Source organism: Phyllosticta citriasiana (assembly GCF_038021145.1).
Source record: "Phyllosticta citriasiana strain CBS 120426 chromosome Unknown IWZ02scaffold_17, whole genome shotgun sequence".
Classification (NCBI taxonomy): Eukaryota; Fungi; Ascomycota; class Dothideomycetes; order Botryosphaeriales; family Phyllostictaceae; genus Phyllosticta; species Phyllosticta citriasiana.
This window is the reverse complement of record NW_027117294.1, coordinates 555,521-577,374: the sequence shown is the minus strand read 5'-3', so window position 1 is coordinate 577,374 and position 21,854 is coordinate 555,521. Positions and strand designations below refer to the sequence as shown.

The 21,854-nt window shown below is 55.7% G+C and overlaps 7 protein-coding genes across 7 annotated transcripts; 3 read left to right on the top strand and 4 right to left on the bottom strand.

The window, feature by feature from the left end:
- Positions 1–403: 403 nt before the first annotated feature.
- On the bottom strand, positions 404–3,133 carry IWZ02DRAFT_105978 (kinase domain-containing protein). Its single transcript, XM_066761322.1, has 3 exons — positions 2,891–3,133; positions 1,568–2,836; positions 404–1,522 (listed from the first exon to the last, which is right to left on the bottom strand). Exons 1-3 carry the CDS (start codon positions 3,011–3,013, stop codon positions 506–508), a joined length of 2,409 nt encoding a protein of 802 aa, XP_066618579.1. The 5' UTR covers positions 3,014–3,133; the 3' UTR covers positions 404–505.
- Positions 3,134–3,935: 802 nt separating this feature from the next.
- Positions 3,936–8,213, top strand: IWZ02DRAFT_105964 (uncharacterized protein). Its single transcript, XM_066761321.1, has 2 exons — positions 3,936–6,076; positions 6,126–8,213. Exons 1-2 carry the CDS (start codon positions 4,083–4,085, stop codon positions 8,173–8,175), a joined length of 4,044 nt encoding a protein of 1,347 aa, XP_066618578.1. The 5' UTR covers positions 3,936–4,082; the 3' UTR covers positions 8,176–8,213.
- A 2,434-nt stretch (positions 8,214–10,647) lies between these two features.
- Positions 10,648–11,301, bottom strand: IWZ02DRAFT_437082 (uncharacterized protein; the record flags this gene model as incomplete). Its single annotated transcript, XM_066766586.1, has 1 exon — positions 10,648–11,301. One exon carries the CDS (start codon positions 11,299–11,301, stop codon positions 10,648–10,650), a length of 654 nt encoding a protein of 217 aa, XP_066618577.1.
- A 3,381-nt stretch (positions 11,302–14,682) lies between these two features.
- IWZ02DRAFT_353931 (protein-tyrosine phosphatase-like protein) lies at positions 14,683–16,440 on the bottom strand (the record flags this gene model as incomplete). Its single annotated transcript, XM_066764269.1, has 4 exons — positions 14,683–14,986; positions 15,412–15,774; positions 16,096–16,320; positions 16,397–16,440. Coding segments are annotated over 4 exons (936 nt in total), but the record flags the coding sequence as incomplete, so codon positions are not given.
- Positions 16,441–16,641: 201 nt separating this feature from the next.
- On the bottom strand, positions 16,642–17,230 carry IWZ02DRAFT_463528 (uncharacterized protein). The gene has a single exon (XM_066768361.1). The coding sequence runs from the start codon at positions 17,126–17,128 to the stop codon at positions 16,706–16,708; it is 423 nt and encodes a 140-aa protein (XP_066618575.1). The 5' UTR covers positions 17,129–17,230; the 3' UTR covers positions 16,642–16,705.
- Positions 16,992–18,261, top strand: IWZ02DRAFT_105848 (uncharacterized protein). The gene is made up of 2 exons (XM_066761320.1): positions 16,992–17,679; positions 17,821–18,261. Exons 1-2 carry the CDS (start codon positions 17,177–17,179, stop codon positions 18,164–18,166), a joined length of 849 nt encoding a protein of 282 aa, XP_066618574.1. The 5' UTR covers positions 16,992–17,176; the 3' UTR covers positions 18,167–18,261.
- A 149-nt stretch (positions 18,262–18,410) lies between these two features.
- On the top strand, positions 18,411–20,452 carry IWZ02DRAFT_437080 (uncharacterized protein; the record flags this gene model as incomplete). The annotated part of the gene is made up of 3 exons (XM_066766585.1): positions 18,411–18,763; positions 18,827–19,867; positions 19,918–20,452. The coding sequence occupies 3 exons, from the start codon at positions 18,411–18,413 to the stop codon at positions 20,450–20,452; spliced, it is 1,929 nt and encodes a 642-aa protein (XP_066618573.1).
- Positions 20,453–21,854: the final 1,402 nt, after the last annotated feature.

The window sequence follows — 21,854 nt, the reverse complement described above, 5'->3', positions numbered from 1 at the left end:
GCCGAGGTGGAAGACAAATTGCTCCCTCTCTCTCTCTTCCGGCCATTGTGTTTGGCACGCGGGAGGCGGGTCGGGGCCGCGTCGCCGGCTCGGGAGCTTGATGCCGATTCTGACCTCGTCACCCTTTTTTTGTTTTTCGACAAGGGCCGTGTTCTTCGTTCTGCGTTTCGGATTAGCATCTGAAACAATTTCTGAGGGACTGGACTTACCGGCTCTGTACAAATTCATGCCATGGATCCATCACTGTCGGGCGAGTATGGTAGGTGTTCAAGTGCCCCAAATCTTGTCCATTGATAGCCATCTGCAGACTCCACGGGGTTCAGTACCCACCAAGTGCTTCGCTTAGGCGCAGGCGTGTGAAAAAACATATTAAAAGAGTTAAGGTATAGAACGCCAAGTGAGTCCACCCACCTAAACAACTTGCCCAGCGTCCCCAACGCCCAGCCAATGATATCCCATAATAGTGACAATCCAAGAAGAATAGCCAACCGTCGAATTGAAACTCTTAATCCCACGCGTCCCCCCATCCGTCGTCCATCTCCTCCTCTTCCGCTACCTTTTTCTTTGCTTCCACCTTTTTGGTCTCTTTCTTGACTACCGTCGTCTTGGCTTTGCTGGCAGGCACAACAGGAGTCGTCTTCTTCACCACTGCAACTGGTTTTGTTGCCGGCGCTTTACTTGCCGTGCTTGTTTTGCTCAATCCCTTTGGCAACGGCTTCTTTGCTGCCTGCTTCGCTTGAGCCTGTGCCGTCAGCCACCCTGCAAAGTCGGGTTCGCCCTTGTCATCGAATGGGACAGATGGCGTGGTCGTTGCGGCCGCAGGTGTTGCAAATGGGTCGTGGTCGTCGTCCATCTTTCCCCAAGCGTCCAAATCGTCATTTTCATCTCCTCCGCCAAAGTCGTTGCCCCATTCAGCACCAAAGTCCTCGGGCTCAGCCTCGGGCGTCGCGCCTGCAGTGGCCGGGAGCGAAGCACTCGAGGCCAAAGCAAAGGGGTTTGCTGGTTTGGTGGCTTGGCGATGGAGGGCTGATGCGGTCGAGGTTGAGGAAGTGGGTCGGGCAGCGAGTGGAACGGACGAGGAGCGAGAATCGGTCTGAGAAACGGAAGCCCCGCCGCCGTTGGTATGCGGTTGAATATCGCCTGTCGCTGCGGCGAGCTTGTTGGTAAAGCTGGAAATTGCCCAGCCAGCCCACGAATTTTCTTGCTGAGGGGTACTCATGCGTGGTGCAGGACCGTTAGCCGAAGCAGTCGATGCAGGAGGTAATACAGTTTCTGGGAGAGTGGATTGGTATTTTCGAATGCGGTTGAGATAGGTGTCAAGAGTCTTGTTGGCTTGGTCGCGCACGAGCTTTTCTTTGTCTACAAGCGACGGGCATAGCGCGGGAAGAAGCTTATTGGCGCAATCATCTTCACTGTACAAATCTGATGTTGCTGCGAGGGCAAGAAGAGCGGCGTTGCGGGCGTGTACAAAAGGGTCGCGCAGGGCACGAGCAAAGGCTGCGGTCAGCACCTTGGTGCGAGTCTACCAAGCATTAGCACAGGTCATCTGCTTGGTGGTATAACATACACTCGCTCCCAGATTTCTTGCAATCTTGCCCAAGCAAATTGTTGTATTTGTTCTGATTCCTGGCTCCGGGTCATTTGCCGTCTTGGCGAGATGTCGAAGGAGGTCGCCATTCAAAATCCGATCCGAAAGCTTTGGTACCAAAGTGAGAACTGCCTTGACAGTCTGCTCACGCATGACTGGCGCCGTGTCGGAAAAGCCAGTGACCATTTGCGGAAAAATCTTGTCCGTAACAAGCTTGTTTGGCAAATGATCAATCATCAGGGCAAGGTTGTCGAGTAAACATATGCGGATAGCCCTGTCTGGGCTCTGGAATAGTCGAACGATGACGGGCGTAATTTGAGATTCATATTCTTCATCCGACAGCTTTTGGGCAATCTTCATAACCAAACCAAAGACCTTGGGGCCGCCGCCCCCAAACTCGACAGACTTGAGGAGCTCAGGAAGCACTTTTGCCTTGAAGAATTCTTCGGGAAAATCATCCGTCACTTCTTCCAACTGGCTGAGCAACTCGTCCCTCTCAACCTCGCCCTTGAGCCCAAGATTCTCAATGCCTTCAGAAAGAGAAATGATGGGTGTTTGGAAAAATCCGCCTGTGCGCTGCCCCTGGTCGAGAAACTGGCCCACGCTCGATCGTGATTTGGGGCTTGGGTTGATCAATCTCCTGTAGCTCATCTGCATGGTCGCTGGGACTCGTTTGGGTTGCCCAAGTTGGTCGCCTCCCGCAAACCCGCCGTTGAAGGCTTCGTATACCAATATGCCGTAGTTGTAGGCGTCGACGGCCGTGACCGGGTGTCGCCTGATGGAGTCCCAGCCGCCTTGAGCAATTTCTGGAGGCGCGTAGCGTCCCGACTCTGGTACCAAGCCTCCATATGTGTAAATAACGGCGTCGTCTTCCTTGACAGAGCTCAAGACGTCAAATCCGCCCAATTTCCACTCGCCGCTTTCGCTGGTGTACACGGATGACGCCCGAACGCTTCCATGGACCGATGAGGCTTCTGCGTTGAGGAACTTGATCGTCTTGGCGACATTGCACAGGCCCCATTTGATCGTCTCCTCGGATAGGGATTGTCTGCGAATATGCCAGGTCAAGGGTGTGAGGCGCTCCGTCGCAATGTATATGTATGTCTCGGTCTCGACCGTGTCCAGCACCTTGACTACGCCGGGATGTCGCATGGTTCGCAGTTTTCGGAGCGCATTCTTCGCAAGGGGCAATCTCGACTTGTTGGCCGTAATATCAAAGGAAAAGATGCTGCATTTAGAGCCATCGTCCTGTAGAGTATGTTAGCGGCCTGTCAGAACCGTGTCGGCGTGCTTAGGCCTTACCCGCTTGGTGCCATTGTGAAGGGTCCAGATGGACTGGTCAATGTCGACGACATCACCAAATGAGTAGCCAAAGGCGGGACCCTTGGCAATGGCCGAGGCGACTGCAGACTTGAGAAAGTCCATGAGGCTTCAAAGCTCTCAGGCCAAAGGACAAGGGTTGAAGGGAGCTGGACCTTTTGTTTGGAACTGAAAGTCGGCCATGATCCTCCACAGCTCGTGGGCTGTTCGGCCACCTAGGCTGCCAAGGCGCGCTAGGAGGCTTCCGTTCCGCGGACGGCCCGAGCGTCAAAAGTGACTGGCGACCGGGCGAGACGCGCCGCGTCGCGTAACCAACCGACTCTCACCCCTGTCATTGACGGCGCATCACGGCAACTCACCACCTCTCGACCTTCTCTTCGACAAGCTTTATGGCGACGGCAGCCAAGTCTCCTGTCTTTGATCTCACGGTAAGGCACATTTCCGCTGCCTCCACACACGGCCATCCATGATGAGCATGGTAAAAGGTCTGATCGCAAAGCCGCTTCATGGTTCTTGATGGGCCCCTCTTCGCTGGCCAGGATGCTGAGGACGCTTCAATGTGGCGCTGCATCTCGGATGTGTGCCAATGAGCTCTCCTCCCGATCCCAATGGGCGTTGATTCCTCGGCTGTTGGATCCAAAAATGGCAGAGCAAATCAATCTTCAAGTCTTGCAACTTAATGGAGCTCGAGTCCAAAAGCTGCCTCCATGGGCTTGGGTTAATGGCTGTTGCACACACCTGAGAATCAACAGCTCTCGGCTTTCTGGTTCCGGAACAATCATCCGTCTGGCACACATGATGTGCTTGCAACACGCACCATTCACAAGCCGAGGCACTGGCGGTGCAACCTTGGAGAAATCAAAAACCTTTGGCGGCTGAAATGACTCTTGTAAAACTGAAAAGATCTGAGATGAGCTGGAGTAAAACTCCTCTGGTCGCTATTTCATGTCATTCTTTGCTGGGCTGTGACAGTTCGCTAACTCTGCCTCCACACAAACTAGATACAATCCGTTTACTGCGCGACAACCAAGTCGCCAAGGGCTGGAATCGCCAATTAAATGGATGACATCCACCGACACTCGTTCTTAGCACCGAGGCTCCGCCAAATGAGCATCAATCCCGAGGGTGCCCGCTGCAATTTCTAGTCCTGGGAGGATTCAACCGGGGACAAGTCATGAGTAATCCAAATATGGATTGGCCTCCTGGTAGGAAGATGGGCAATTTGAGACCCAGAGAGAGCCCTTCCTACTCTGCTTACCGTGCCGACGACCAAAGAGCATTCGACTTGGACAGTCACACGCCAGGTAGACCAGGACCATACTCAACCCTAAATAAAATCCCATTCGGAAAATTGCCCAGCAGACCGTCCTTGGATTCAAACGATCGTAATCGAAATGATGACTTTCATCAGCCATTGATCCCCCGCCTTCCTCCTCGACCCATGGAAGACGGTCATCAAATGAGGAGTCCTCGTCCTCTTCACCCTTTTCAAGATGCCAATCGGCCGGACAGTCCTCCTGGCCCTTTTCAAGACCCCCGTCGACTGGATAGTACTCCTCCTGTTCCACACCCAAGCGGACTGACGAAAAAGAATCATTTGGATTTCAAAAGCAGCTTGACGTGGGAGAACCCAAAGATCCGCGGCTCTCCTAGATCTGAAGCAAGCCGTCAGACCAGCTCCAATTCAGTGAGCGAACGTCCAAGAGCGAGTGGCCCTGGATCAGGCCTCGCATCTGAGCCTGTGGGATTGGTGAACGATCCTCCAGCAGTCGCAGAGAAAGAGTTTCAAAGACAGCTTAGTCGAGCGAGGCATTGGGTCGCTACTGAATTCATCTCTGCAAAGCATGTGCCATATCGGAGTCTCATTGCGCCTGAGATAGCACGAATATTGCGGATATCATTCTCTGGGGTCAAAGTGAAGGGCTCTCTCAATGGATACTACGTTACTTTCCCTTCTACCCCAGAAGGCAGAGCAGGTCTACAACGCTGCATCCAGAATCACGACGGCACGTTTATCCACAATCAAGAGTTTCAAATGGTTATGGAGCCTCATCCTTTTGGCAGCGGTCCTCTTGCCCGGAACCTGCCGCCGAGCCCGCCGCCGCAGCAGAACGCCGAGACACCGCCTCAAGACATGTACAATCGTCCTCCACCAAATGCTACCTCCCAGCAAGACGTCAGACCATCATTCCAACACAGCATTCGCCCGAAACCCCCTCCGCAACAGACACCGCGCCAGCACCTGGAAGCAGAGGATATTGCAATACATGGTGCTGCGTCCCGCGAGGCACCGTCCGAGAGGGTCTCAAATTTCAACAATCGGTGTCTGGAGAGCAAGTTGAAGCCCACCTTTGATCACGAACCGGCATGGGGCTTGCCCAAAGGTCGCCCAGGCTGGAGTGTTACGCTCAAGTTGGACAATTTGAAAATCACCGATCCTGGTCCCTACCCTAGAAAGATGGATGCCAGCGCCGCCATTGTTACACGCGGTTACAGCCTTTTGGAGCAGGTGCTACAAACACGAGACCGCAAACTGACGATCAAAAGTGAGAGCCTTGAGGTTCCAGACAACCCGCCCAGTGTCACGACTGGATCAGCTCCGGACATGAACACGCCTGTTGTCACGACTGGGTCAACTCCGGACGACAACGAAATCCGCAGGCTCCAACATGCGATGAATTCGCGTCTGTCGAGAGCAAAGGAAATGGAGGTTTGGCTTGCCAATAACACAACTACATCCGATGAGGCGATGATCAAAAAGACGCGTGATTACATCAATGATCTTATGAAAATGGCCGAGGGATATCGGCAGGAGCTCATTCAAATTGGCGGACTTCCTGCGACCACAATTGCGGAACAGAGTCACATTGATAGACTGTCGCCTCCGCTGATCAGAGAAGCTCCTTCGCACGCCTCTGCAGACAAGGAGCCCACAGTCTCTGCCCCGGATCTTGGACAAGTATGCCCCGCTGATCAGCCAACGACCAGGAGATGCAATCCAACACCCTCTGAGGCTTCAGAAGCGAGCTCAAAGAGCAGAGTAGCTCGATGCGCAAGCTGCAAAACGAAGCATTTTCCGTCATATAACCAGAAGAAAATTTGTTCTGGCTGTCGACGGGCGTACTGTAACTCCTGCTGGAAAACAGAGTCGACACAAACAACAGAAAGGTATGACGTTCCACTGATGCGCTACTGCGTGGAGCTAAGATTGTAACAGCAATGCTCATCCAGAGCGCTGCCGACACTGTGCGAAGGGCCTCCTAATCGCAGGGCAACCTGATGCTCCTGAGATTTCCCCAACAGTCACGGCCCAGCCTTTGGTTGATGCCCCTCGACCAGCTGAACAAGTCAACACACGTGAGGCAGAGGCGCCTGCCGCGGGTCTCGGGGCAGAGCGCGGCGAAAATGAATCCGTGACTTCAAGCCATCCAGACGCAGAGGTGCTTCTGGGGCGACTAGGTTTCGACCATATTGAAGCCCCCGAACCTCCAGGTGATATAGAGGAAGCGATGCTTTCAGATCGCCTGCAAACTGGACACAGTGCCGCCTCAAGCCATGAGATTTCAGCAAACGCTCCTTCAGATGCTCCTGCAAACTCTCCAGTAGCGGCTCTTGCAAACACTTCTGCAGCACCTCCAGCAGTGCCTTTGGCAGCCCCATCAAAATTATACGTGAAGAGACTTGCAGGCATTAATTCTTTGTCGTGGTCAGAATTGCTTGGATTTGCGATGGTGGACAATGAAAACCGTGGAATGACCTCGAATGAGATTTCATCATGGATCGACGACAACTTCCGGGACGCTGCTGGCCGAAGAAAGTCGTCAAGCATCCCGGCTACTTTGGCCGGGCTTGGGCAAAAACATCGATTCTCTCCTGTCTTCAATTCCAAACCGACACGATACTACGCATCGAGTACATGGTTTCAGACATGTGAAACCCATCTCTCGCAGCTGCGCGCACAATCAAGCTTTGTTGTGAAGCTTCCTTTTAGGCAGTTCCATAAACTGGAAAACAGGACTTCAGCCGTTCATCATAATGAGACGACAGGCCCACAGGACGATCCTGCAATCACTATCCGAGACATGGACGGCGCTCGAGACATGGACGGCGCTCAAGACACGGATAGACAGAGTCTCAAGCGGCCCAGTGAAGATAATCATGAAGAAGAGCCGGCGGAAAAGGCGCCTCGGAAGGCTGTGTACAGAGCTCGGAAGTCGGCAAGCAATGGCAAACGCCTCAACCCACCTTTCCGGGAGAAGCAGGCCAAAATTTCGGCTGCTGTCTTTACACCCGCACCAGAACCCAATGGCCCAGATCGAAAAATGCGTTTGGTGTATCCCGATGGCATGGATGACCTGGAACTTGTTCCATTCTCGTCACAGTCTGAGCCAACGGCAAGTGGTGTTCCCAGTCAGGAACCCAGGCTTGGACCCGCGGCGAGAAGTGTGAAGATTATCAACTTGAATACGGATAGCTCGTCGAAAGATTCGAATTCGGCCCCTTTGTCTGCGGCTCCTTTGTCCGTGGCTCCTTTGTCCGTGGCTCCTTTGTCCGCGGCTCCTGCCTTGTCACCCTCAAAGGACGGTGAGACCACTCCAGAGCCTGAAAGAGCACCTGAATCACCACAGGAGTCTGGATCACGTCCGGTGACAATGCGAGAAGACTTGCAAGCTCCCAATGATCCAAAGGAATTCGAAGATAGAATACTTGCCCGCTACAAAGCCGAATTTTGCACCGTCCAAACGACTGTCAAAGACCTGGCCAGGGAGGCGCCATCATACTGTCCAGTTCCCTTTGACCGCGAGGCCAAGATCGCAGAGATCAAGGCGCGCCCCAAACGCAAAGCGCGTCTCGAAGCGCTCAACGAAAAGGTCGACCGGCAGCGCCTCCTGCACGCACGCCTCGAGCGGCCGCGCGACGCCATCCATAAGGAACTCGACCGGCCCCTCCCACCCGCGTACAAAGCGCCGCCACCTGGCGTGGGCTTCAGCAACTCGTTTGCGGCTGCCACACAGGACCTGACGATGACGCAGGAGTCGGACGACGTGGACATGGACGCGGACAACGATGACGCTTCTGCATCGCGGCGGCAGCGCGAGGAAAAAGACGAGGTCGACACGCTGGAGGAGTGGCTCGGTCTCCCGTCGGCGGATAGCTTGACGTATATGATTACTGACAGCGGCAAGCTGGCGTTTCGCGAGAAGGCGGCGCCGAATAAAGATGGCAGGATGCCGCGGCCACGCCACGTGTGGGTTGTCCCCGAGTGAGGCGTTGGAGGTGCCGGTGCCTGTTTGGCCAGCTGTTTGGCTCGAATTTTAAGGAAAAGGGAGCGAAAGGGAGGACTACTTTCCCACGATTGACTGGACGATCAGGTTCTCGACTTTCTCTCCCCATGAAATCTTGATGGCACGCCAGGCGTACTGGAACCATTGAGTGCGCTCATGGCATGGAATAGATGGTCGAAACAACGATACCCCCACAAGATTACGGCGGACTGGAGTTGTTAAGGATGAATTTTGCATTTGCTGAGCGGAACGAAAAAGCGAAGTCTCCTACACATGGATCACTGAATGACGAGAACGTGGGACGACGGCTGAGTGAACGGCACACCACGGAAGCAAGCGTACGAAGCGAGGCGCACGGTGAAAATATGGAGCCTGCTTGCTCGCTCACCAGCTCGTAATGATACCCCAGACTTATGACACACTTCCACGACTACTTCGTCTCGCGCTAAGTGAGCGAATGTACCGGACACTGAGATGACGTCTCTCACTCACTCCCTCCCTTTCAGACCCCTTTCGACACGCATCTCTTCCACCCTGCTCTGCTTTGCGTTGATCAGCACTCCACGCGAAGACGACGACGACGACGACGACGACGGGCCTTCTTTGCACCAATGTAGACACGCGTGGTCCAGAGCGCGGTCGAGTCAGATGAGCACTGTTTTCGGCGCATGTCCTCCGCTCTGCTCCGCGCTGAAGATGGAAAAAATGTGTAGATGCTAAATCTATTATCTATCGTCTTGGCTGCAGAATCAAGGGAGAGAGCGTAAAACATGAGTGGAAAAAGAAAAGTAACTACCAAATCACTTGGGCCTTTCGATGTGAGCGAGTGAGTGCGTGCGTGCGTGCGTGCGTAGTTTCTTGCAGTGACTGATTGACAGGGAGGGGGCTTTTGGAGAAGGATGCGATGAGAAAAGAAAAGGGGGGAGTGGTGGTGGTGGTGGTGGTTTGAGGCACATGCCAGAAACACAAAAAAAAAAAAAACAAAAAAAAAGACGCCGCGGAGATTCGTTGTTCGTTGATAGAATATGCAGGTAGGTAGGTAGGGAATGGCGGTAGTCTGTTTGGTGGCAGCTCTAGCGCTAGCTACACAGGTAGGTAGGTGGGTAGCATGGCAGCAGCAGTGGGAGTCGCAATAGTCGTCGGCGGAGGAGAACAAGGAGCAATATTCTCATTCCAGAGACCAATACCGTCGCCCATCCATCCGGTCTTCTCTGCCGTGCAGCAAAAGCAGTACCACGCCACTCTCACCACTACGACGCCCATCTCGAAAAGAGCGATAAATTAGAGTTGTCCGTCTTCAAACAAAGTGAGCGTATGAGCGAGCGCGTGGCTTGGAGGCAGGGGTGTTACCTACCTACGACTTACAACTGGCCCAAGCTGCCTGCCCGCCCGCCCGCCCGCCCGCCTGCCCGTACTATAGTTAGCTAACTACCACACGACAGGTAGTGGGTAGGGTTGGAGGAGGGTTCAACGCTGCGAGCTCGGCAGGTGCCTTGGCAACCGCGCAAGAAATCTACAGGGCTAGGCTGGCTTGCATGTGTGTGAGGGAGTCAAAGAGTGAGCAAGCCAGCCAGCCAGCCCGCCAGCCCACTCAGGCGCCATGCGCGGAAACAATAGGTAGGTTAGTAGATAGGTGGGCGCGCTACGTTAGGGCGCTGCGCTGCACGAGGAAGGAGACAGACTAGGAGGCGGGCGTGACTGATAGGTAGAAGGACAGACATTATTTGCCTCCTCTTCTTCTGGCCATCTCGCCTTGCCGCAACATGTGTAGCAGGGGGCCGGTGGAGGTCGAGTTAATAAGGCAGCAAGCAAGCAAGCAAGCAAATAGCAACAATAGAAACATTGGTGATGGTGATGGTGGTGGCAATTGTCAGGCTCAGAATCCACCGGGCAAGCAAGCGAGAAAGAGGCGAACAGGAGACAGGATCATGCCCAAGGAGGAACAAGAAGCGGGAAGGATCAAGACAAGGTAGACAGGCAGGCGGGCAGGCAGGTTGGTTGGTTAGACGGTTGGTAAGAAGCTTATGCATCCGTCACCCGCCATCCGGCAGCCTCAGGTACGCGGCGGCGGCGGTGCTGCGGCAGAGGAAACGCTCGCCCACCCGCTCGGCCAGTCGCTCGCACGAGCAAAAAAGAGAAAAAGAAAAAAAAAAAAGAAAAAAGAAGCGACGGATTTACACCATTCGCAACAATTTCCACGCAGTCATTCCGCTGCGAAGGTCGAGAAACGCGGAGCCAAGATGGAGAGGCGAGAGAGGTGATGTGGTCGACAACGACTGTGTACCAAGCTAACCGGGATGGATCAATCATGGGCACGACCGACCGACCGACCGACCGAGCAACGACGGACGGAATAAACGTGCGCTTCCCGTCAAGGTTGCGGTGGCCGGCCGGCCGCTCGTGCCGCTCGCAAGGTTGGCGTTAGACTTTTTTAACCACCCATGGTTTCTTCTTTTAGACCGGCGTCGACAGCATTTTTCCCTGCAAGGCTGGCTGGCTGGCGGGGGTGGGTGCCTTGATACTGTTGGATGGACAAGGAGACGGGCAGAAAAGGGGGGATTCAACGATGGGGAGGATGGCTGTGTATGAGTGAGTGAGTGAGTGAGTGAGGGTGAGGGTGTGGCAAATACAGAGATGGAGAGGAGTCGTCGTTGTCGTCGTCTGCTCAGCCCTGCGACGCAGCTGTGGGGACCGCTGGTTGGTGGCCACTGTTACAGCGACAATGATGGGGCGAAGGCGATGGCGATGGCGATGGCGATGGCGACGGTGCGCGCCCAAGGAATGAATGGACCTGGCACCTGGAGATGTGCGGGTGGTGGCCAAGGCCCTGTCCCTGTCCCTGTCCTTGTCCTTGTCCTTGTCCTTGTCCTTGTCCTTGTCCTTGTCCTTGTCCTTGTCCTTGTCTTGAAGGTGACCCTGGAACACAAGAGGAGGGCCGTTGGATGACCTGACCAGCAGGAGTGGTGGGTGTTGTGGATGGAGAATGATTGTGTGAATGAATGAATGAATGTATGAGTGAATGGCACCGACGTTCCGCAAGCGATTCATCGCCAACCGCCAACCGTCCAATGTTCTCGTCGTCCTCGTATCCCTACTCGCTCCTTGCATTTTTCCTTTTCATGCGTCACGACGACGCTTCGGCCGGCTCCTTTCCCCTCTCTGCACATCCATAATCTCTCCAAGTCCTCATTTGTGTGGGTTCGGCCGACGCCAAGGCCAACCTGGCACCCAGCGCTGCTCGAACGCCTCCGCTCGGTACGAACAACGACGCGCGTCGCCCTGGACATGCAGCCTATTCGACGGCAGCAGCAGTGGTGATGATGATGCGACCGTATCGGGAAAACAGAAAAGAGAAGAGAGCATTGTTATTGTTGCGTGCAAGCGACATGCACCGGCCGGCAGCCCTACGGGCCAAGCACAGCCCAGCCCAGCCCAGCCCAGCCCAACGACAGGAGTGGATACAACATTGAACCGAACTTCGCTGCCCTCGCCAGCCCTGTGACGGACGGACTGACTGACTGACTGCCGACTGACTGGTGCTTGCATCACAGGCACCCAGGAGAGCCAACCGGCTGCCATCCGTGCGAGCTGTCACGACTCACCACCTCCGTCATACCTCATGCGTCGAAACAACAACACTGATAATAGCGCCAGTCGAGTCAACTCTGCCCCGCCCATCGCCAAGCGCGATAGACAGCAGCCGTGTGCACAGCTACCTCGAGCGTTTCCAGTCCGGCAATCGCTTCATCCTCCAGCGTGCTAGCTAAGCTTCAGGGACCGCCAACGATGCCGCCGGAAAACCAGCTGAACTGCCTGGAGATAATGAAGCGTCAGGTCGGGAGGTCGGGAGGTCGGGAGGTCGGTCGTTCGTGATGCGTTTGCGGAGAAAGATAGGCGAGACCGTGAAGGGAAAGGAAAGCCTGAACACCCACCCACCCATACCCACCCTCCGTGCCTCCATACGAGACGACCCATACTCCTGTCGTCTCGTCTCGTCTCGTCTCGTCTCGTCTCGTCTTGTCTCGTCTCGTGGCTCTCTCTCTCTCTCTCTCTCTCTCCCCCCGTCTCTTGCGCGCCTGAACGCACGATGCCCGTCCGCACCATTTCCGCGAGACACTCCATCGGTACATATATCCGCCTCCCCTCCTAAATTTTCCTTCTCACTTCCATCACTGTTGCTGTCGCTGCTGCTGCTGCTGTTGCTGCCGCCGAAAGATACGAGGAAACGCGGCCAACCTAACCGCCCACCCGCTCGCCTGCCTATCTACCTTTTCTGCCTGCCTCGCTGCCGCCCAAGGCACGCATCGCATCTCATCGCTCGCATGCCCGGGCCGTTGATTGCTTGTTTGTGACGAGCAGGAGCAGCGGCAGCGGTAGCGGCAGCGAGCCAGGAACCAGTGTGAGAAGCGCAGAGAAGCGCAGCGCCGCAAGCAAGCAAGTAAAGAAACAAGCATCATTTAAGCGAGCCTGTCCATCCATGCTACCATCCATCCACTCATCCACCACCCATCTATTCCATCCCTCCACCTATGCACAGTATGTATGTATGTATGTATGTATGTATGTATGTAAATAGGCATTGGTCCGTCCATCCAGCCCTAGCAGTCCAGCCATCCAGCCATCCATCCATCCATCCATCCATCCATCCATCCATCCATCCATCCATCCATCCATCCATCCATGATGCTTGCATGCATCTACGCTCCCATGCCGCGCCCTCTTTCACATCGCTCGCTTGCCTGATTGGCTGGCGTTAAAGACGCGGTTCAGGGTTTCGGGCCGACGGAGACAGGATGGGCGATGGATGCAGAGACGGGTCTAGGATGTGGACTACGTATTTTGGCGTGGCGAGATGGGGCACGGTGAGAGAGGGCTAGGTAAGGTACTGTCTGTCTGGATTTAGGCCAATCATGGCTGGTTGGTTGGTTAGTTGACTAGATGGCGGGTTTTTGTTTGGGTGTGCTGGATGTATTGTACCTTACGACTGCACACCCGGAGGTACGTTTGTTGTTGTTGTTGTTGTTGTTGTCGTCATTGCCCTTGTTGGTACTGTGGCGATGGAGATTTGAAAAGCGGCTTTTGGTCAGCAAGATACGCTGGCGAGAATTGCTGCGAGATCCACTGTGTGATTCTTCCACTGTGTGATTCTTCCTCTTTGCCTAGTGCCTAGAGTATTGCGATAAAACAGGGCACACCTCTCGACGACAGACAGGCATCAGCCTCAGTCAATCACCATCAGCCTCCACAACACAGACATGCGGGTGTCAGTCAAGAACAGTTCAGTCTGCACATTGACCAGTATGTGTGTACCATCTACCTACCTACCTACCTACCTACCTACCTACCTTCCCACCCATCTATCTATCCAGCTGTCTACTGATTCAGCCTAAACGGACAACTAACCGTTCTGAGCTAGTCAGTCAATCAACCCCCTCGCTCACCAACTCCAGCTTCGTTGCCCCCGCCACTCCCTGCCTGTCCATCCATCTATCTACAAATTTGCCCTATGCACCACACACCACGTAGAAGCAAAGAAACATGGAAAGGCAGCTACTAGCTGGCTGGTCGCTTAGCCGGTCCGTCCGTCCGTCAACACGAGCACAGAGGCACAAAGGCAACTTGAAGGAAAGCAGAGTAGAGAGGCAGAGTAGACTAAGTATTTTGTAGGGCTCGCGGGTGAACATTGCCTGCCTGCCTGCCTGCCTGCCTGACTGACTGACTGACTGACTGACCGAACCACCCACTGACTGACTGACCCGTGCTATCCATTCTCTCTTCCATCAGCGGATACCTTGGTCGCGTTCACCCCACCCGTTTCATCCATCGCGACAGGAGATTGATTGATGGATGGTAAGTGCTTCTGGCACTGTCATCTTTGTCTTTGTCTTTCTCTTTCTCTCTTTTCAGAGTGTTTCTACCTAGGTACATTCACTGCATCCTTCGTTGCTCGCGTGTTTTCTTTTCTTTTTTTTTTTTTCTTTTTCTTCTATTTCATTGATTGGTTTGGGCGCTTCGCGACGACGACGACGACGACGACGACGACGACGATCGTGGCTGCGTATGTGGCCCAAATAAAGATGAGCATGGGCAAGTAAAGCGTTTCCGTCCGTCCGTCCGTCCGTCCATGCTGTCGTGATTTTTGCGTTGATCTGCCCTTCCTTCCCCACGCTAAGTACCAGACGCTACTGCCCTCTGTTCGATAGCTGGCTGCAGCTACCGCAAGTACACCAACACCGCCGCCGCCAGCGCCGCTGCTAACCTAATGATACAGGTATGGCAAAACCCCACTCAACTCACTCACTCACTCAGGACCTCCGTACTCGGTCGGTACTCACTGCCTCCCCACGAGCATGCACCAAAACGACGCTACAAATGGCCGGCGCCGGCGCCTCCGCCAGGCAAAGGTGGTCTCCTAATAACCGCGGGGAGCGCGGCATGCGCCCTCACGTCCTTGTCCTTCACCTCGTTGTTGCGCACCACATGCACCACCTCGTCGATGCGGCCCTTGGCCAGGCTGATGGCCGGCACGACCCAGTCGCCGCAAGAGCAGCGCATGCCCTGCCACGCGTACTTGCCGACGTGGGAGCGGCATTTGGGGTTGGGGCACTCGAGGCGGCCGTCCAATTTGCCTTGTTCCAGCTCTGGACGCATCCAGCTGAGGGGGTAGACGAAGAGGTGGGAGCATTGTTGCGCGTTGTTTTTGTTGGTGTTTTTGTTGGTGTTGCTGCTGGTGTTGCTGGTGATGGCTGCTGCAGGGTGCTCGTTGATGAAGGCTGATGTGGCCAGTGCCCGTCTAGAAGTTGATGGAAAAGGTCAGCTGCCAGTGTGCCCCCCCTCCAAAGCAATCAATCAGTCAATCAATCGACTCAATCCATCAATCATGCCATGCCATGCAGCGTGGCCTGGGCTGGCCTGGGCTGACCAGGGACGCCTGACGTCGACGGTATATTGATGCCAAAAGAAGAGACGATGATGTGATGATGTCTACACGGTGGCGCCAACGATGGGGAAAAGAGAGAGAAAAAAAAAAAAAAAAAAAAAGGGACCCCGTCATGTGCATGAGCGAAGATGGAGACCGGACGGACAGCCAGACATGGCTGCAACGGCCAGGGCTGACGAGGCGCATGGCACGCATGGCACGCTCGGGCCGTTGACAATCTGGAGGAGGGGAGGGGAAGGGCTGGAGGGAGCGAATAATAATGGGGAGGGGGCGCGTACCTGCATTTGCGGCAGCGCAGCTCGAGGGCAGCCTGCTGCTGCTGCTGCTGCTGCTGCTGTTGAAGAGAGTCGTTGGCGTGCTCGTCCTCGAATCTGATCTTGTCGGCCTCGGGGGCGGTGCCGCACGCGCGGCTCAGTTCGACCTCGCGCTGGTACAGCCAGCGCTGGTATGCGGGGCTGGCTTGGACGTCGTCGGGCGTGCCCATGGCGTGGTATATTTCGAGTTGTTTCATGAAGCCTTCGTTTGGCTCGCATAGGGCCCGGGCCTGACGCACCTGGTCCAGAGCCTCGTGGGGCGTGATGTGATGTTTGTGCATCAAGTAGGCTATGACACAGGTGGCGGAGCGGGACTTGCCCATTGCACTGCATACGGGGGTTTTCTCGAGTTGGCACACGTACTATTCCGTCTCCAACGGCGCTTGCAGCAAAGAAAAAACTAGAGCAAAGCAGGGAGGAGGCCCACGGCCATATGCCATGACATGATGGGCTCCTCTGCTGCTGCTGCTGCTGCTGCACCACCACCACAACCACCACAACCACGACTGCCAGATACCGCGAGCTCGGCACACCCGAGCCTGCACGCACTGCGTTGAAGCGCTTTGCTTTTTTGTGCGCCAAGCAGCATCCGCATCTGGAGACGGGTGCATGATTCAAGAGGAGCAGACTCGGACAGACTCGACTCACCAATGCACGAGGACGCCACCGCCGCAGTCAAGGGCGCGTTGAATGAAACGATTGGTGGCCGGAAAATGCTGGAGCAGGTCTTCATCGTCGACGTCGTCCACCTCGACGACCATGTGCTCGCGAAAGGGCGCAAACAGGTCCTGGTCGAGAGGCAGGCGCAGGACCGACAGCACGTGGGTAATGTTTGCGGCCTCCAGGGCGTCCCGGCGGCGCAGGGTGAAGAGGCTACGAATGTTAACATGAGGATGCACTGTGGGCTCGATGCATTGATGGACGAGCAGCAGCAGCAGTCGCAACGCACCCGCCAATGTACAAGTTGTGGCCGCCGGGCACTTTATCGAGCAGGCCGGCCATTATGACGTGTGGGGACGGGTATCGCGGTGTGGTTGGGCAGGACGAGGTTCAGGTTGCAGAAGAGACGAGTGGTGGTTGTGGTGGTGGTGGTTGTGGTGGTGTTGGCGCAAGCGAGGCGCGTCTGACAAAGCTGAAACCATGCAAGAGGCTCTCAACTCTCACACAGCAAAGCAAGCAAGCAAGCCAGCAAGCACAGCACAGGGCGGCAAGGTGAGCAAGGGGATTTTTTTTAATATTTTTTTTTTTTCCTCTTAATTCATGGCCATCGTGTTGCGACGACGACTTTTCGCGTATGCATTTTCGTATTGAGTGGACATCGGACAGCCCTATCTCGAGGGGGAAGGTGGGACTGGCCATGTCGGACCTGATGGCGTCCTGAACCACCAAGGACCATGTCGGATTGAGGGGAGGCGTGTTGCACTGTCAAACGCAGGCATATTATAAATCGCCGATCGCCAGTAGTGTAGGCAAAGGGAGAAGTAGAATAACCGGGTGAAGTGCAACAAAGGGAGAGGCGTCGGTCGCCCGGACGGACATAAGGCTGGACCTGGGTAGGGCAGCAGAGGCAGTGGACAAGGGGCATGGGAAACACACGGGTGGAGAAGCAGAGCAGCAGGATGAAGAAGGCGGTAAGGCTGAGAGGATTGGCTTCATCCATCAGTTGCGAGTTGCGGATCATGACGAAATGATATCTGTTAACAACTGATTGTCGTCAACTAAGAAACCTATGAACAGACGGGCATCAGATGTTAATGGGCTTGTCGTCGTGAGGTGCGTGGGCTGGACTGCCGGGCCTGCCTGGACTCCCGCCGTCAGGTCGTCAGGTCGCGGGCGTCGTTGGCAAATCCCTGGTCGGTCGGCCCTTTGGCCGTCTGTCTGCATGGCCCTCCCACACCACACACGCACCCTTGCTCACCACAGTCAGTACCCATCCATTGCACACTCTCGACTTATCCTCCTGTCGTCTTCTTCTTCTTCTTCTTCTTCTTCTTCTTCTTCTTCTTCTTCTTCTTCTTCTTCTTCTTCTTCGTCTTCAACTCTCACCTCCTCGCCTCTCCTCCTCGCCCTCGTCCATCATCCCTCCATCCTCCATCACATCACTCTGCATCGCATCTGCTGCACCTCGCGCGTCCCGCCCTGCTGGCCAGCTTCCGCCTTGCTGCACCTTCTGCACTGTGCAACCTTGGCTTGGCCTACCACCACGAGCTCGTCCTCGTCCTCTCAACTGCCGTAAGTTAGGCAAGTTACGCCGTCCTCGTACACGCCGCTGTCAGCTGCGCGCAGCCCCCAGCCCCCCCACCCAAAAGCCAAGTCTCTCGCCGCGACTTGGTTGCGCCGTCAGCCTTGTCCCATTGCTGACCTGGACCGTAGGGCTGAAGAGCGTTCCCGGCGGAAACCCGTGCTCCCCGTCACGTATCACCTCTCACACACGCTGCCGCCGCCCGCCCGCCCTAGACCTCCAAGGTCCTACCTGTCGGCCCTCGAATTGATTTACCCTCGACACACACATACCCAAGCCGCCGCTACTGCCATTGCTGCCGCTACCGCTACCCACTACCTTACCGCTAGGCCTGCCGCTGCCGCTCGTTGCCGCTGCTCCTCCACAAACTCAAAACCCACAACTCGCATACCCCCTCGCTGTTTCTGCTGCCAGCCCTCCCCCAAGCTCGCCCTCTCCGGGGACTCCCTTCATCCTCCCGCTCCTCCCGGCCACTAGCCGCTGAGCCCTCATTCTTTGCTCGCCGCCACTGCCCGCACGACTCAGCTGGCGGCGCCTTGCGCTTCACGCTTGCCTCCGTCCCTTCCCCCCCCCCCCCCCCCCCCCCCCCCCCCCCCCCAAAATGGACATGTCGCACGCAACGTCGACGCCGGCCATACGAATATATGATTCTGGCGCCCACCACTCACATTTCACCATTCCGCGCCGGTCGTCGTCGTATGCAACTCCCACCGCCATTCCCATGGCCATCCCCAACGCAAGAGATTCCCCTCCGCCGCCCTTGCCTCCGCCGCGTCACATCACCGAGTTGAGCGAGGGACAGGACCCGGGCTGGCAGTGGGGCAATGGCCCGAATAGCTTGTCTTTCGGGAAGAATTCCTTTGGCTCGGTTAAGCCGGGCTCGAGTCTGCTGGGCGGTCAGGTAAAACGCACCCAGCCCTCCTTTGACGAGGGCGACTATGGAACGGCCGCCCGGAGAGGAAGCTCCCTCTCCACTGTCAAGCCCCAGGATACCGACATGGGCGCCGACAGCCAGAGCCACCACAGCGACGACGATCGCCCAGATCTCCCCAGGCCCTCGCTAGCCAACCACAGGTGAGTTGCTTGTAAACAATTATTCGTGCCTTGCAACCCCCCACCGTCTAACCTCTGCCCCAGGCTGCAGAGCGAACGTCAGCTGGGCCAACGGTCGCTCGAAGACTCGTCCCAGGCATACGACAAGCAACTCCTCTCCAAGATTGGCGGTCCCAACACCCCAACCCGAAGCTCGGGCTCGGGCTTCCTGTCGACGAGCGCCCAAGAAACATCGACCAGCCCGCACAACACACTGAGCAAGCTCAATGGCCAGCTCAAGCCGCTGTCCATGCCCGAGAGGCGGATGAACTCGATAGATCTCTCCGCCGCTGGCTGGCCACCCAACTCTGGTGGCATTTCACCCGGCCAGACTGGCTTCCGCAGTCCCATCTACGGTCCAGCTCCCGGCGAACACCACCGACCATACGGCAGCGTTTCAGGTCCGGCCGGCTATGACGATGCGCACTCGCACCGAGGAAGCTATGATCACACCGTCTTCTTGGAGCCCGACTTTGCCATGGAGGAAAACGGCATGCGCGACCTGAACCTCAACGACCGCAGCCCTGCCGGCTCGGACGAGTACCAGCTCAGCTCTCACGGCGGCCTCAAGAGACGGGCGTCTTCACCGCCCTCCGAAGCTGCTCGCGAGGACCGCCCCAGCGGTGGCAACGACCTGTACCACCGTCGCTCTGCACAGATGCTGGTGAACCGCAACTCGCCCATTTCCCGGTTCCACACCAACCACGGCTCCGTCTCGTCGACCTCGTCCATTGGACAGCGCAACGGCTCCCTCGGGTCGTCGTACGGCTTGTCGGTCGCCAGCAGCGCAACCAGCTACCACACGGACAGGCTGTCGCCCAGCACCCTCTCTCCTGCCGTAGACGAGTTCGGTCCGATTTCTCCGTATTCCACCACGAGATCGCTCAACCCGAGCCCACGCGGATCCCTTTCCAAAATCCACCACCAGCGTGGGCTGTCTGGTGAAGAAGCGGTGCATGCACGCAAGTTGTCTGCTGACAGCTTGGCGCATTCGCGTCAAAATAGCGTCTCCAAGCTCCAGGGAATGTACATTTGCGAGTGCTGCCCCAAGAAGCCCAAAAAGTTTGACAGTGAAGACGAGCTCCGGTAAGGATTGCCCAGCGCAAGATGATGCAGTCGTCGCTAACACTTTGCAGGCTGCACGAAATGGAAAAGCAATACACGTGCCAATACTGCCCGAACCGGTTCAAGAACAAGAACGAGGCGGAGCGGCACCAAAACTCGCTGCACCTGCGCCGGCACTCGTGGTCCTGCGCGGCCTTGTCTGGAGTGCAGGCGGCCTTTCACCCGTCAACGGTGAATCCCCAGGCTGCAGATGTCTGTGGATACTGCGGTGAGGAGTTTCCGAACCCCGCCAACTGGGATATCCGGGGCGACCATCTCAACCACGTGCACAAGTTCGGCGAGTGCAACCAGGCCAAGAAGTTTTACCGCGCAGATCACTTCCGCCAGCATCTCAAGCACAGCCACGCTGGCACGAGCGGAAAGTGGACAAATATGCTCGAGAACGCCTGTATGAAGGACGAGCCCCCACCGCCAAAGGACCGTCTGCCCTTATCGGTGGCCTCGTTGCCCGGAGGCGCCCCAATCGCCCAGCAGCAGGCCGCCGCCGCCCTTTCCGTAGCCGTTCCCAAGCCGGGCGTCATCAGCGAAGCGCGCGACGAGTCGTAATGTTTGCACGCAGTCCAAATCTTTTCTTGCCACGACTTGATGGAGGCGCCTTGACTGCCTTGCATACCATGCCGGCGCACCACGACATACGCAACTCTTGGTCAGTCGACTTTTTTTCTTTTTACAACTAATCCTTGGCATGGGTGGATATAAAAGTACCATGTTGGGGGGAACTGCTGCTGTCTGGGCCTGCTCAAAATTATCATCACATCATCATTGCTGCGCGCTGTTTGATCATCACGTCATCCACATTTTTACCATCATCATCATTGCCGTCAGCATCATCATCCAGCCATTTTTTGGGTCTGGGATCAGTTTGTTTTTTGCTCTTGCTTGCTTGATTGCTCCGGAGCATCCATCCATTCCAAATGACTCCTCTCAGAGAGACTCTTGTCTGCTCGGCTGGCGAAAAGATTCCTTTTTGTTTCTTTCTCTTTCCCTGAAAGCTGCCCTTAATTATTTCCCCTCCTTTTTTTTTTTCTCTTCCTCTTCTTTTCTCTTGGTTTGGACGATGTCACGACGGCGTTTTTTGCCCCCCCCCCCTCTCTCTCTCTCTTCCTTTTCGCTTGTCTCCTTTTGGTTTCCTCCTTCTCCTCCCTCCCTCTCTGCCTCGTTTCCTTTCCTTGCGGGCAGGATAGGATGATGATTTGAGATTATTTGAGATGGTTGGACGGAGGGGTATACAATTACATTTCTAGTCCTTTTTTTCGGTATCAAGGGGTTTGGGATTTGGGATTTGAATTGGTGGTGATTGGTGATTGGTGACAGCAGTGTTGGTGGTAGTGGTGTTGCAGTGTTGCCAGCACGCACGATGGCGTCGCGTCGTTGGAGTGGCACGTTGGGTTGTTATTCGTAGGCAGACAAGCAGACAGACAGACAGGTCCGTATCATGCGTGGTACATTCCTACATACCTAGCTACATGGGTAGAACGAGGCAAGGTAGGACGAGTAGGAGTAGTAGGCATTGGAGTAAGAGGAGCATCGGTGGGAGGGACGGGATGGCTCGACGGCGACGTAGGTCGGTCGAGCCGTCAGTCGGTTGATTAAAATGAGCTTCGTACATATCATCATCATCGTCGTCGTCGTCATCGTCGTCGTCTACCTTGTCTGAGCTCCCTCGCTCACGTCGTGTCGTGCTGCTTGCTTTTGGTCTTCTTCTTTTTCTTTTTCATCTTCTTCTTCCTCCTCTACACCTTCCTTCTCCTTACTCAGCCGCCCCTATTTATCTATCTACCTACCTACCTGCCTGCCTGCCTACCTATCTATCCAGCAGCGCGGGCGCACGAGACTAGGCTGACTAAGGCTACCGCCGCCGCCGTGGATGAGCCCAGGTTTGGAGAGGTTTGGAGAGGTTTAGGGCAGGAGGATATAGACAGGGCAATTAAATGAGAACTTGGCCATT